Here is a 12673-nt window from a genome sequence, read left to right as displayed (position 1 = left end):
CTTAATTATATCAGGGTATTTTGGGCATTTTGACCATTTCCGTTAAGTTTAACGGATTCCGTCACCTTTACAATTTAGTTCAAAATATGAGGAGTCGTGTTGTATATTTTGAAACCACGGGGGGCTTTTCTGTGTATTAGGTTTACCACAGGGGCTTTTGTATTTTTTACCTTTTTTTTTTAAGGTTTATCACGCGAAAAATCAGACTTAAGTGCTTTTACCATCAATCAAAAGGGGCAGTAATTATCTATCGAGAATGGTAATTTTAGTTAGTATTTTTAAACTTGTTGGTCTTGTGGGGATGAATAGACAAAGATCACGCAAATTATATCAGATCATTATCATGCATAAATTTATTATTTCATTTCGGAATTGCCAAATTGCATTCGCATCCCAACACGTACCAGGTCTTTCCATCCAATGGTTCCTTGGGTTTGCTTGGATATAACATTTTATCTTAAAAAATTATTCGTTTACATATTATTATAAATGCATTTTTCCAATTAATTCCAAACGGCACCTTAGTCCCAGTGAGGGTGGCTGTGAGTGGGCGGTCACGTGACTCATTTTGTACAGCGTTTCATAATCGTTTCTCATTTTTCATTTTTTTTTTCATTTGATCTCCAATATTGAATGCAGCATGCCAATGGTCCGACACCAGAAGCGTCCTTCGTTCCTCTTTCTGCCAAAAGCAGGAAAGGGCTTTATGTAACGTCAGTTTTTAAAACCGCAGCTCTCTTCATTTTTTTTTTTTTTTTTTTTTTATAACTCTCTCCACCACTCGATCGGTAGTCTCTTCACTCCCTCCCGTCGCCCAAAACCCGTTTCTATCCGCGCTCTTGCTATTCCGACCATCTAACATCTGGAGAGAGTAGCAATGGCCGATTATTTCCAAATAAACCCGCAAGAATTGGATGGTGATGGAGAGCTCTGGAAACTTCTCCCCTCTGATATTTTCCCTTTTGATCATCAAATTACCTCTTCCAACCTTAACCATCCAACCTACTCCTGCTATAACCACTACAACTACTCTCTTGCTCAGCAGCAGCTTTCATGCATGGGCTTTGAAGACCGCCTTTCTCAAAGCTTAGCTGCTCTCTCTTTTTCTCAAGATTCTGGACTCAGCCCACCATCACATGGCTTCGTCACACCTCCTCCAAACTTGCGAGTAAATTATTTCTCCTGCATGCAGTGTCTTTTTTCTTTTTTTTCCCAAGGTTAAAATTGTTTAGTAACTGCATGTTCCTTCTGGATTTCCTTCATCGTTGTCTATTGCAGCGGTTTAGACCGGCGGTTCAGTGCGTTTGCCGTGCCGGTTCATTACCCGTCCGGTGCCTTGTGTGCGATGGATGTCTGTCTGGAACTAACCATGTCCGTACTGGGTTCAGAAATGAAGCTTTTTCGACCGGTGATCTACCGGTTTACCCCTGTCACTTTATGAATTCCAATCCAAACCCGGTTCTTTCTCTGGTACGTTGAACCGGGTTTTATGTCGTACCTTCATTTTCGGTGTCCTCTTTTTGTGGGTTCTGCTTTTTCAGCTTTTTGGGTGATGATGATGGGTCTTGCACTTTGCAGTCAGAACGCTTTATTGAACAACAAAGACTAATAAGGAGTTTTCTGGAGCGGCAGAGGCGGTCTACTGCGAATCGGGTAGTGGAGAACCGGTTTGTTCCATTTTCAGGCGGTTGTGGGGGAAATAGGATTGGTCACGGGACAGGAGATTATGGGGGGACGGGGGTTTTTCTACCTCGCATACCAGCCAACAGCAGTTCCGCAACTTCAGCTGACCGTATGAATGATCATCCCAAGAGAAGACAGGGTAAGCCACCACGTTTTCTCTAATTTGTAATGGTCTTGGTTTTTATTTTCCCCTTAATTGTTTTTCTTTTCTATAGACACGCAGACATATGCATTTTGACCCTCTAGATTGTTTTTTTTTTTTTTTTTAAATGAAACGTAGTAGCGATTTGATGCATGCGAGTTCAAAAATTATAGGGATTTGATATATATAAATTAAAAAAAATTGAGAAATTTGTTCACGTAATATTTTTTTTGCAAAAAATCACAATCCAAACAAGATCACCTGAGGTTAGAGTGACAGGAATACAAACAATAATAGGATGAAAAAAAAAAGGGGGGGGGGGGGGGAGCTGGGGATGAGAGATAGCAGCCAGCAGTTTTGGTACCTGCTTATTTTTTGGAGTTTACGGTTTTAAACTGCTGCTAGTTTTCCTTTGCTCTTTGGTTTTGGTGGCTTTCCAAGGTAACATGAAAGCTACTAGCTAGCGAGGCTTACACCAAGAAATTACTGCGCGTAAAAAGGCTGTAGATCAAGGATGAGGATTGCTTTTAGTAACTCGTTTTTTTTTTTTAATTATCTCAAGAGGAACTAATTTATGATAAATGATGGGGAAATTTGTATTTGGTGACTTTCTCTCCCCCTGGTGAGGGTAAAAAATTGGAGAGGGAAAAATCAATTATTGAACAGGCGCCTCTGCTTTCTGTTAAATTAGACGATATGTAGTCTACATAACAGCTAAGTGAGTTTAGATGAAGCACTAATGGCATGGGTCACACTTAGGAGTGCCTAAATACTTGATCTAGAAATCCGTATATTAAATAAATACGGGGTTCAGTCTTTAGATGTTAGCAATAAATAGAGGCCTCAGCAATAACAACGTTATCTATATAATTAATTAATGATGGAAAAAGAAGCTGCACGTTATTGGATGGACCCGACCCTTCATACGTTTGCTAAAACTAGAGGGTCTCTTCGCTATTCATAATACAACCCTTCCTTCTTTTGAGTAGTACTACTGGTACTCCACTTGTTCTTGATTCAAAACTCTCTTCTGTATGCATTTGAAATCCCCACCTTTTACCCGGAAAGCAAACGGACGCTATTATGAGTTGTCTACAATATGTTGGCAGGTGCCAGGAGCAGACATGGAGAGGAGGCTCAGATTCTACCTCCGAGGAACAGTTTCATGAATATGGCTCAAATGAAAAAGCAAGAAGTTTCTCCTGATATGGGCTTGCCTGCGGAATGGACCTATTGAGTATCTCTCTTCCTCAGCCATCAATGCACCCCAGGGTGCACAGTCAAAGAAGAAGGGATTGATGGATGATGGCCCTTCTTTCCTGTTCGTTCCTAGCAAAGTAGAGAATATAGAAAGTAGTAGTAGCAGCTCAAGGACTGGTCCAACCTCTTTTTAACTTTTGTCTCTTGTTCGCCTGATCTGAAGTTGTCTTTTTGGTTGGTCTTGACCAAGCTTCATATTTGGGGGCGAGTAATGTAACAAATATATTTTTTTAACAATTTTAACATGAGTTAGGAGCGTGGTCTGAATTATCGATTGTGATGCTAGATCTTTGATTAGACGTTTGGTGAGGAGTCGGAATTTGAAAGCTGAGAGGTCATGGTACTCATGTCCATTGTATGTAGAGAGATTTCAGGCATCTTTTGTCTCGGTTCCTGGCTCCAATGTTTTGTTGCATGGAAATGGAAAGCTTCACCTTGGGAAACAAAATTGCAACTTTTGGAAAGAGAATTTGAGGAGAAAAAAAGAAAATTTACGTTCCTTAGATCAATTTATGGCCTTTGCAAAGCTATGGGTCTATCTGTGTTTATTGTGATCCTGCAGCCGTATGCCTCGAATTCCCTAAATCTCCTTGTTTATTTAATATATCAATTTTGTCGAAATTTCAAAATCTTATTTATTTAATTTATTGATTTGGCTATGAGGTGTTTAACATGTACTCATTAAGGGATGTTTCAAGCGTTGGTTTGTTAAAGAAGCGTGTCTAAATGTATTAATGTGGCATCCATTAATAAAATCTTTAATTTATTCAAGAAGGCAGTTTTGGAAAAGTAACTTGGATGGATGAGGTTGAGTGGACTTGTAATCTCAAGGGATATTTGGATTTTACTAGTATTATGGGATAATTTTTTGATTAACTTTTTATGTACACCGACGCTATAGCAATTTTGAATGTGTATCACATGTATAGCATGATCTAAACTTCAAATATGTTACATTATGTGGTATGATCTAAATCTGTTTGTGTAAAAAAAAATCGTGTATAAAAATTCATAGTCTAATTTTTTTTGAAATATTTTTATTACAATCTCTATAATTTATACACATTATACTCTTAAAAGAGAACATATTATTGTTTTTTGAAAAAAAAAATTCAAAACCTCTCGAAAATTGCAATTCTAGTGGGCCCTAAAAGTTCTCCATTTTTTGAGTTTGTTTGATTTGATAGGTTCACTCCTTAGATCTCATCTAATACCACCGAACATCATTGCACGTTACCGCTTGTAGGGCTCGAGCAAATGATGCGGCCCAAAAATTTCATCCGATTTCACCAGAAATGCCAGTAAAGATCAGGAGCACAAAGCCAGTAGGTGCCTGTTTGATTGAAGGTCATTTAAATGAGAAAAAGAAATAGTACTTGTCTTCCCACCATGGATGCTTCGCCATGCCGGAAAAGAGTCGATTTCAGCTGTTGAATCCTTTAAAAGTTCCCTGCGGTTGAGAACCCGGATCCCACCACGCCTACCGTGCATGGTGATGGTGAAGCACCACCATGTAATTAATCATTTGCTATCAATCTCGAAAACGACATAGTTTTAGACATGCATGGGCTTTAGCAGATATTTACATCAGATTGTTAGTATCTAAAATCAATGTACTGAAACTTGCATGTTTACTAATTCATGATCAAATGATTGACAGCCCCTTCACAGCTTGATTTTACTCATGCTCCTTCAATTGATCAATTCAACTTCTTTGCAACAAACTTTCGTTATAAACTTCAGCAATTTTGATTTGGAGTATAATCAAGCACTTTTAGGCCCCGTTTTGAAGGGAAATGCTGAGGAATTTGCATATACTGTTCACCAACTTGTTTCAAGTGACATAAACAAGGACGATTTGGTTATATTCCAAATCAAGAGGAAACATGTCCTACTTTTATTTCACTTGGATCTCTTCAAACGTCAAGCCAGGCCACTAATTACTAAACACTATTTTAACTAAACAAAACAATAATTAAAAAATAAAAACAAACGGAGTTGAGGTGTTAATTTTTCCGAGAAGTATATTTAAATTAAGAAAGCGTATAAATGTAAGAAAGGATAATAATTGTTTGTTTATGTGTGGGCGCGCAATTACATGGTAGGTTAGCGTGATTTGAATGGATTGACGAGTGGCGAGCCAAAAAAAAAAAAAAAACCTTTGTAGTTTATTATAGAAAAATTGCGAGCAATTAGAGCTAATGGCAACCTATGTTTTATTCCCCGAACCCAAACAGGTACATGAATGTTTGGTAAGATAAACAGATTATAGGCCGCATCAGATGTTTAATTGATAGTAGTAAAATTTTGACAAGCGAGAAAGGTAATTATTGTCGGGGTTATTATCACTTTATCCCATTAAACTATATCACTACTGTCAGTTTACCCCCTAACGTTATCTTTTAGTCACTTCACCCCCATAAATAATTCAATTTAACATGTTAAGAAATTTTGGACAAAAATACCCTTTTATTCTATAGCATTACTACACTGTTATTATTACTTTATTCCTTTAAATTATAGTGATATAATAGATTTAATTCCTAACATTATTTTTTTGGTATTTTACTTCATTGTTAATCTAACTACTATGGTAAAAATTTTTTAAATATATTTACCCTTATATATAAAATTAAAAATAAAAATTTAGAATGATTATTATTCTTTTTTTTTTCACTTTAAGAGATCCAAAAATATAAAAATAAAAGGATTTTCTCAAAAAAAAACTTCACACTTATTAATATTATGAAAAGAAAAAGAAATAGGAAGAAGGAGACAAAAAATTAGATTTTGCAAAAAAAAAAAGTGTCTAATATTATCGTATTAATTTAAGGTTGTTGGGATCAGAATTGAAATCTAGTGGTAAATAGTAAAGTGAAATAATTTTAAAATAATAAAAGTATTTAATTCTTTCTTATTTGTATTTTCTAAAAAAAGAAATTGAGCTCTCTCTCTCTCTCCCACTCTCCCTCCCCTTTCCAATCTTTCTACTTTTTTAATATTAATAAAATTGCTAAGAAGAAAGAAATTAATACTTTGATTTTTTTTCTTGATACTAAAGAAGAGAAGAGTGACTCTAAATTTTTTATTGTTTTTATTATACAAAGAAGATGGTACTTTCGTCTAAAGTTTTTTACTTGTTAAATTGATTTAATGGTGGGATAAATTACTTAAAAAATAACTCTATAGGGTAAATTGATATTGAGATTATAGTTTATGGGATAAAATAATGATAACTTTATGGGCTAAACTTGTATTTTTACTTTAATTAACAAACTCCGTTAAGTTTAACCATTAGTTTTGGGGGTAAAACGACTAAAAGATAACGTTAAGGGGGAAATTGATAGTGTCACCAAACGTTAAGGGGGGTAAAGTGATAATAACCCTTATCTTCGCATAACTCCGTCTTCTTAATGAATCACACCTTCCTATTTCTACCTAGTACCTACTAATTACTACCACCATGCAATTACGCAAATATGCAAATCCGCCAGCCAGCTACGCAGCCTACCTAAAACGTAAATATAAAATGGCAATAACGGCCACCCCCAAAGATCGCCACATCAAATTTAATCCAATTTTTTTTTTTTTGGGTTACCCCTACCAAAAATCCTCAGCCCATTCCAAAGAACAATAACCTGAATCAGTGAATCTTCTCCAATTATGCGAAAAGCGTCTATTATGGGATACACAACATAGAGCAGAGCAGAGAATACTGGGATACGCAGCTGCCATGGAAACGTTGAGCGAGAGGGCCGCATTGATTAGAGAGTCTATGCAGAAGGCGCAGTCCGTGACCGATTCCATGGTTTCCATTCTGGGGTCCTTTGATCGCCGTCTATCTGCCCTGGAAACAGCCATGCGCCCCACTCAGGCAAGTAGTAGTCTTTATCATCTTAGCCACCCCATATGTACATATATGTACCGGTAGCTAGTATTCATTTCGTTTGACCCAAAAAAAAAAAAAAAGAAAGCGTTTATGAACCCACCCCAATTTATCGATCAATCCATCAATTAAAACAATCCACCCGGATGATTTGATGTATTTGTGTAATGTATGTGGAGAGAATCTGGAAACATGATCATGTATGTCGGTTGTGTAATGATGTGATGATAGTTGAAAACGCATTCCATGAGGAGGGCGCACGAAAACATCGACAAAACATTAAAGGTTGCCGAGCGTATTTTGGCTCAGTTCGATCTCTCTCGCCAGGTTCCATCTTTTTTCATTTTTCTTCTTGTGCCTCCCTATCCTCTCTCCGACAATGCTCTGCCATTATTCCTAAGTTCTATCATACAGCTAGTAGTAAATTTTCTGGAATTGTAGGTAGAAAATTTCAGTTTTTCATAATTACGCTAAAACTAGCTTTTGGTAATTATTTGCTACAACATACCATTAGAATTACAAAATTTGTTATTCTACAAAACAAATTCTCTCTAATCAAATGAAACTTACTGGGAATACTTCATGGCACCACGGCATTTTCCCTCCCTCCATCTCTGTGCGTGTGTCTATTACAGTGGTTTTTCAGTTGATTTTACTTCGAAACTTCCCAGGCCGAGGCTAAGATATTGAGGGGGCCGCACGAGGATCTGGAAAGCTACTTAGATGCAGTTGATCAGTTGAGGAGCATCATTAAGTTTTTTGGTGGTAACAAGAACCTTCAGAGTAGTGTTGGAGTGGTCAACCATGCCAATAATTTACTCGGAAAATCTATCTTGAAGCTAGAAGAAGAATACCGTCAGCTTTTAAACTCTTACAGGTTCGTTTTTATTTTTTATTTTTTCCTTTTGAATTGCTTAATTTCCTTGTTGACTGGAGTTGTCTGACATTCTGTGTTACAAACTTGGCTCTTCCACCTTTCTTGATCAAATTTATAAATTGTAAATTTCAGAAACATCCTCTTTTGAGGTTCTTTTAATTTGGCCTTGGAAGTGGAATCTTTTGATAATATTGAGTAGATTTTGATTTCTTAGCAATATTATTCTCTACTTACAACTTTGATCATTCTTTTGTAGCTGTTTCTAATGCACTGCTTAGTAATTCAAATTTATTATAAAGACATAGCTTAAATTTCTTGCTTGTAGCTATTTCTTGTAAATCATGTTTATCTGGATTTCAGCAAGCCTGTGGAACCTGATCTTCTGTTTGACTGCCTACCTAATACTTTGCGACCATCAACTGGATCGCCTGCTCAAGGCGATGGTAGTGGCTTAAAATCATCAGAGCACCACAAAAAGAGTCTAGAACCTGTTGTTTACCATCCTCCAACTCTCATTCCACCAAGAATACTACCTCTGCTACATGACTTAGCCTTTCAATTGGTTGAAGGTGGCCATCACCAGCAATTGTTTAATATACACAGGTAAAAACTTTAGAATTTTGTCTTGTACTTTGTCATTCTCTTGATTATTATTGGTCATTTAACTACTCAAAACAATGAATCATATAGCATCATGTTCCCGGGAATATCTTTTTAGAGAGCCCAGAGAACAAGGAAAACATACTCTTGCATAGAACTGGTACACGAATGAGACATGGTACTGATGTAGTGATGTCCACAAATAACTTTCTAGACACTCTCCTTTGAAAGAAAGGAACTCGTGGGAGTCTAAAACCTGAATAATCACTTTAACAATGATGATTCACCTTATTATTTTTCCATCTACAGCCATTACAACAAACCTGATTCACCTTGAGAAATGGATAACCCTTTTTTATTTTTGTGGGCCAATAGAGAAATGGATTACTACTTGCCAACAAGATAAGAATCAAAATTCTTTTATAAAGGTGCTTAAGCAATATTTCTTTACTTTCTTCAATCATTTGGATCCCAAACTTCTTCATCTGTTGCATTGTGCAGTGGACATATGTTTCCTTATCTATTTTATTGAGAATATGGAGATAATTTGAAAAAAACAGATTTGCGGCTGAAAATATGAGATCAATACTAGCTACAACTGTAGAAGGTTCGGTAAAAAACAGACAACATATCAGTTGTAAAGTCTTATTCTAGATTCTAACAGACCATAAGAAAGGATTTTTTTTTTTTTTTAACACAAGCTGCTATTCTTATTTCCCGCAATCCTGCTTTATGTCACTGTAGCAGCTACAGTGAGGGTGTTTGAACTTCATAGGATGACAAATGAGTTTGGGAAGAATATCTTAGAGAACCTGATAGGTTATGGCAATTACCAATCAGATTCTCTGTGAGATTTGTGATCTCATCTTGAATACTGATGTTGTATCTTGTTTAACATTCTTATGTATGAGGAATGAAAGAGTAGATCAATAATGCAATAGTTCTGTGCTTTTCCTTGCTTACTCATGCTTCATGTTTGCACTACAGTTTACAAGTTCAGTTAGTTACATGATTAGGGATTTGGTCTTTGGATTTAAAAACACATTATATTTAGCTACAAAAAGACTCTCTATCGTAATTAAGCTTGGCCAGAGCTTAAGTGCAGCAACAGTGACTATTGTGCCACCACAAATTAGAGCAAATTTTGTTTCTTTTGTTCTTTGTACTCTTACTATTTTATGTGTTGCATTATTTAAAATTTTTTTTGATTGATCTATTTACAAGCTGACTTTCCTTTGCTGCTTTGTTAATCTGGCCTCCTATGTCTGTTACCAGTGAAGCCCGATCCTTTGTCATGGAACAGAGCCTAAGGAAACTAGGAGTGGAGAGACTAACTAAGGATGATGTACAAAAGATGCAATGGGAAGTCCTAGAAGCAAAAATCGGAAATTGGATTCATTTTATGCGGATTGCTGTAAGGCTATGCATATGATTTCATATTCCTAAATGCTTCTTTCAAACAGTTGATCACTGTTGTACTAAACCAATTATAATATCTGTTTCAGGTCAAACTTTTATTTCATGCAGAAAAGAAAATTTGTGATCAGATTTATGAGGGTCATGATTCACTCAGGGATCAATGTTTTGCAGAGGCTACCACAAATAGTGTAGGCATGCTCCTAAGTTTTGGAGAGGCTGTTGCCAAAAGCAAAAGATCTCCTGAAAAGCTATTTGTTCTTCTGGATATGTATGAGATAATGAGAGAACTTAAGCCAGAGGTGTGATGTATTACCAGTTTTTTGGCCACGTATTTTAGTGACCAAAATATCTTTCTAGCTCATCTGTCCTGCTTTCTTGTTTACTCATTTTCTATATGCCTTCTTGTTTACTCATTTTCTCTATGCCTTATTACTCTTTCCATTGTCCTTCATTTTCATAATGGTTATCAAGAATGTAGATATGGTGCATTGCAACTTTTCTCTTAAATATTTCTTGCATTTGTTTGGTTGTTTCATAATAGTTATTTATGAAGTAGAAATGGTGCATTGCATCTTTTTCTCTTAAATATTTTCTTGCATTTGTTTGGTTGTTTCATAATGGTTATCTATGAAGTAGAAATGGTGCATTGCAACTTTTCTCTTATGTGTTTGGTTGTTTCCTCAGTTAGCCTATAAGAAAACTATCTTATTCTTGTTAAGACTTTTCTTTTCCTTCACTCAAGCAACTTGAGCAAATATCTAGTGTAGCAAGCACTAACTCTTACAACTACTATTGCATCAATCTCTGCTAAACTTGGATTAGTTTTAGGTATCCCTGATTGTCCTACATTGGCAAAACCAGCATTAAATTCTCATAGACCATAAACAAAAATTTCTTGTAATGACAACTTCTTTTTTCAATGGTAGATTGATATAATCTTTGGAAGTAAATATTGTGGTGAAGTGCGAGAAGCTGCTGCAGTCTTAAGCAAGCGTCTAGCTCAGACTGCTCAAGAGACTTTTGTAGATTTCGAAGAAGCTGTTGAAAAAGATGCAACAAAAACTACTGTTCTTGATGGAACTGTGCATCCATTGACTAGCTACGTGATTAACTATGTGAAATTTTTGTTTGAGTAAGTCTTCAGACTTAATTCCGTTCCCTTGCTTCTTTTTTTTTCGGTTGCTTCATATTGTGGACCACTGGTAACTTTTCTATTTAGGCCTCTAATTAGATGCATGCTAGTCACTTGGATCTTTCCATGCTTGATTATTGGTTTATTCAGTGTGTTGGGCTAGGAAAAAGGAAGAAAAAAAAACTGACATTGTGAACTAATTGTTTGCAGCTATCAGTCGACACTGAAGCTACTTTTCCAAGAGTTTGGTGATGATGATGTGGAGGAGAAGTTGGCATCTTTAACAACTCGTATAATGCAGGCTCTTCAGAGTAACCTGGATGGGAAATCTAAGCAGTATAAAGATCCTGCTTTGACTCAATTATTTTTGATGAACAACATGCACTACATAGTAAGATCTGTGCGAAGGTATGCTATGTTCTTCATATGTGAGGGTATACTCTTCGAGTTTTCAGTCACTGGTACATGGTTTAGTTATTTATAGGTCAGAGGCAAAGGATATGTTAGGAGATGACTGGGTACAGATACAGAGAAGGGTTGTCCAGCAGCATGCCAATCAATACAAAAGGATTTCTTGGTCCAAGGTTTAAACTCATCTCAAGGATTTCTTATCAATGCAATACATAACAAAAAAAAGGAAAAGAGCTTATGAATGCAATTGTGACTACCATATGTCTTCAAGCTCGGTTTTAAATTTCTTTAACCAAATTTTATGAAGATGCAGTAAATTGATAGTTTTCGTCCCCAGATTCTCCAGTGTCTCTCCATTCAGGGAGCTGGGAGTGGTTCCTTTGGAGCTGATGGTGGCAATAGCAACAGTGCAGTGTCAAGGTCAATGGTGAAAGACAGGTTTAAGACATTCAATCTGCTATTTGAGGAACTTCATCAAAGGCAATCTCAATGGACGGTGCCAGACAGTGAGCTACGTGAATCTTTGAGGCTGGCGGTTGCTGAAGTCCTTTTGCCTGCCTATAGATCTTTCATTAAACGTTTTGGGTACTGCTGTCTCTGAATTCTATACGACTTCACTGCTCCTTTCTTCTCCATGCCTCTTTTTTCTTGTTTCCCCTCTCCTCTTGTTTCTTGTGTGTTTTTTGCGTTGTTCTCTCTGGCTGAGATTGTGAATATGATGGATTCTCAGGCCCATGATTCAAAATGGCAAAAATCCCCAGAAGTACATCAGATACAATCCCGAGGATCTTGAAAGAATGCTAGCCGAGTTCTTTGAAGGGAAAACCTGGAATGATCCAAGACGATAAATTAAATGACCAGGAAATCAGCTTTCCTCTCTGGATTTTGTCAGTTGTAAGCTAACAACAAGAACATGCAAGAGAAAGAGGGTGGTGAATCGTTTTCCTCATCAATTTTGTATCATTTCTTGTAAGCATGATTTTAGATATTCAGAAATAAATTGATAATAATCAGCTGCTCCCAGGGGTTCTCCTTCCTCGATCAATTGGACTTATAATATTGTAAAATCGCAAGTTATTTTCCAGTATTTTAAACCAGAAATAAGTTTATGGTTATTAATGCAAATTATTGACATTTTTAAAAATAAAATTAAATAGATATTTATAACTGTAATCCTAAACCATAAACAAACAATGTGATGTCTACTTTGCTGGGCTGTCGACGCTGCTTTTTTCAGGTCTCAAACGAGTTCAGTCAAAGTCC

The 12673-nt window shown here is 36.4% G+C and overlaps 2 protein-coding genes across 2 annotated transcripts; both read left to right on the top strand.

The window, feature by feature from the left end:
• Nucleotides 1–815: 815 nt before the first annotated feature.
• On the top strand, nucleotides 816–3352 carry LOC113775741. Its single transcript, XM_027320736.1, has 4 exons — nucleotides 816–1168; nucleotides 1279–1470; nucleotides 1579–1822; nucleotides 2935–3352. Exons 1-4 carry the CDS (start codon nucleotides 878–880, stop codon nucleotides 3060–3062), a joined length of 855 nt encoding a protein of 284 aa, XP_027176537.1. The 5' UTR covers nucleotides 816–877; the 3' UTR covers nucleotides 3063–3352.
• Nucleotides 3353–4380: 1028 nt separating this feature from the next.
• LOC113776395 (exocyst complex component EXO70A1-like) lies at nucleotides 4381–12460 on the top strand. The gene is made up of 12 exons (XM_027321539.1): nucleotides 4381–4410; nucleotides 6759–6959; nucleotides 7203–7298; nucleotides 7643–7848; nucleotides 8209–8451; nucleotides 9724–9862; nucleotides 9954–10166; nucleotides 10794–10999; nucleotides 11210–11407; nucleotides 11484–11583; nucleotides 11748–11995; nucleotides 12141–12460. The coding sequence occupies exons 1-12, from the start codon at nucleotides 4381–4383 to the stop codon at nucleotides 12256–12258; spliced, it is 1998 nt and encodes a 665-aa protein (XP_027177340.1). The 3' UTR covers nucleotides 12259–12460.
• Nucleotides 12461–12673: the final 213 nt, after the last annotated feature.

This window comes from Coffea eugenioides, chromosome 6 (genome assembly GCF_003713205.1).
Source record: "Coffea eugenioides isolate CCC68of chromosome 6, Ceug_1.0, whole genome shotgun sequence".
NCBI lineage: Eukaryota > Viridiplantae > Streptophyta > Magnoliopsida > Gentianales > Rubiaceae > Coffea > Coffea eugenioides.
This window is presented reverse-complemented; position numbering and strand designations above follow the sequence as displayed.

Bases quoted from the DNA above. Each gene is read 5' to 3' on its own strand.
- LOC113775741 (XM_027320736.1), top strand. From the start codon at position 878: ATGGCCGATTATTTCCAAATAAACCCGCAAGAATTGGATGGTGATGGA. The intron at 1,169-1,278 runs GTAAATTATTTC...TGTCTATTGCAG, and splicing joins CACCTCCTCCAAACTTGCGA to CGGTTTAGACCGGCGGTTCA. The intron at 1,471-1,578 runs GTACGTTGAACC...TGCACTTTGCAG, and splicing joins CAAACCCGGTTCTTTCTCTG to TCAGAACGCTTTATTGAACA.
- LOC113776395 (XM_027321539.1), top strand. From the start codon at position 4,381: ATGCCAGTAAAGATCAGGAGCACAAAGCCA. The intron at 9,863-9,953 runs GTAAGGCTATGC...TATCTGTTTCAG, and splicing joins TTCATTTTATGCGGATTGCT to GTCAAACTTTTATTTCATGC. The intron at 11,996-12,140 runs GTACTGCTGTCT...ATGGATTCTCAG, and splicing joins TCTTTCATTAAACGTTTTGG to GCCCATGATTCAAAATGGCA.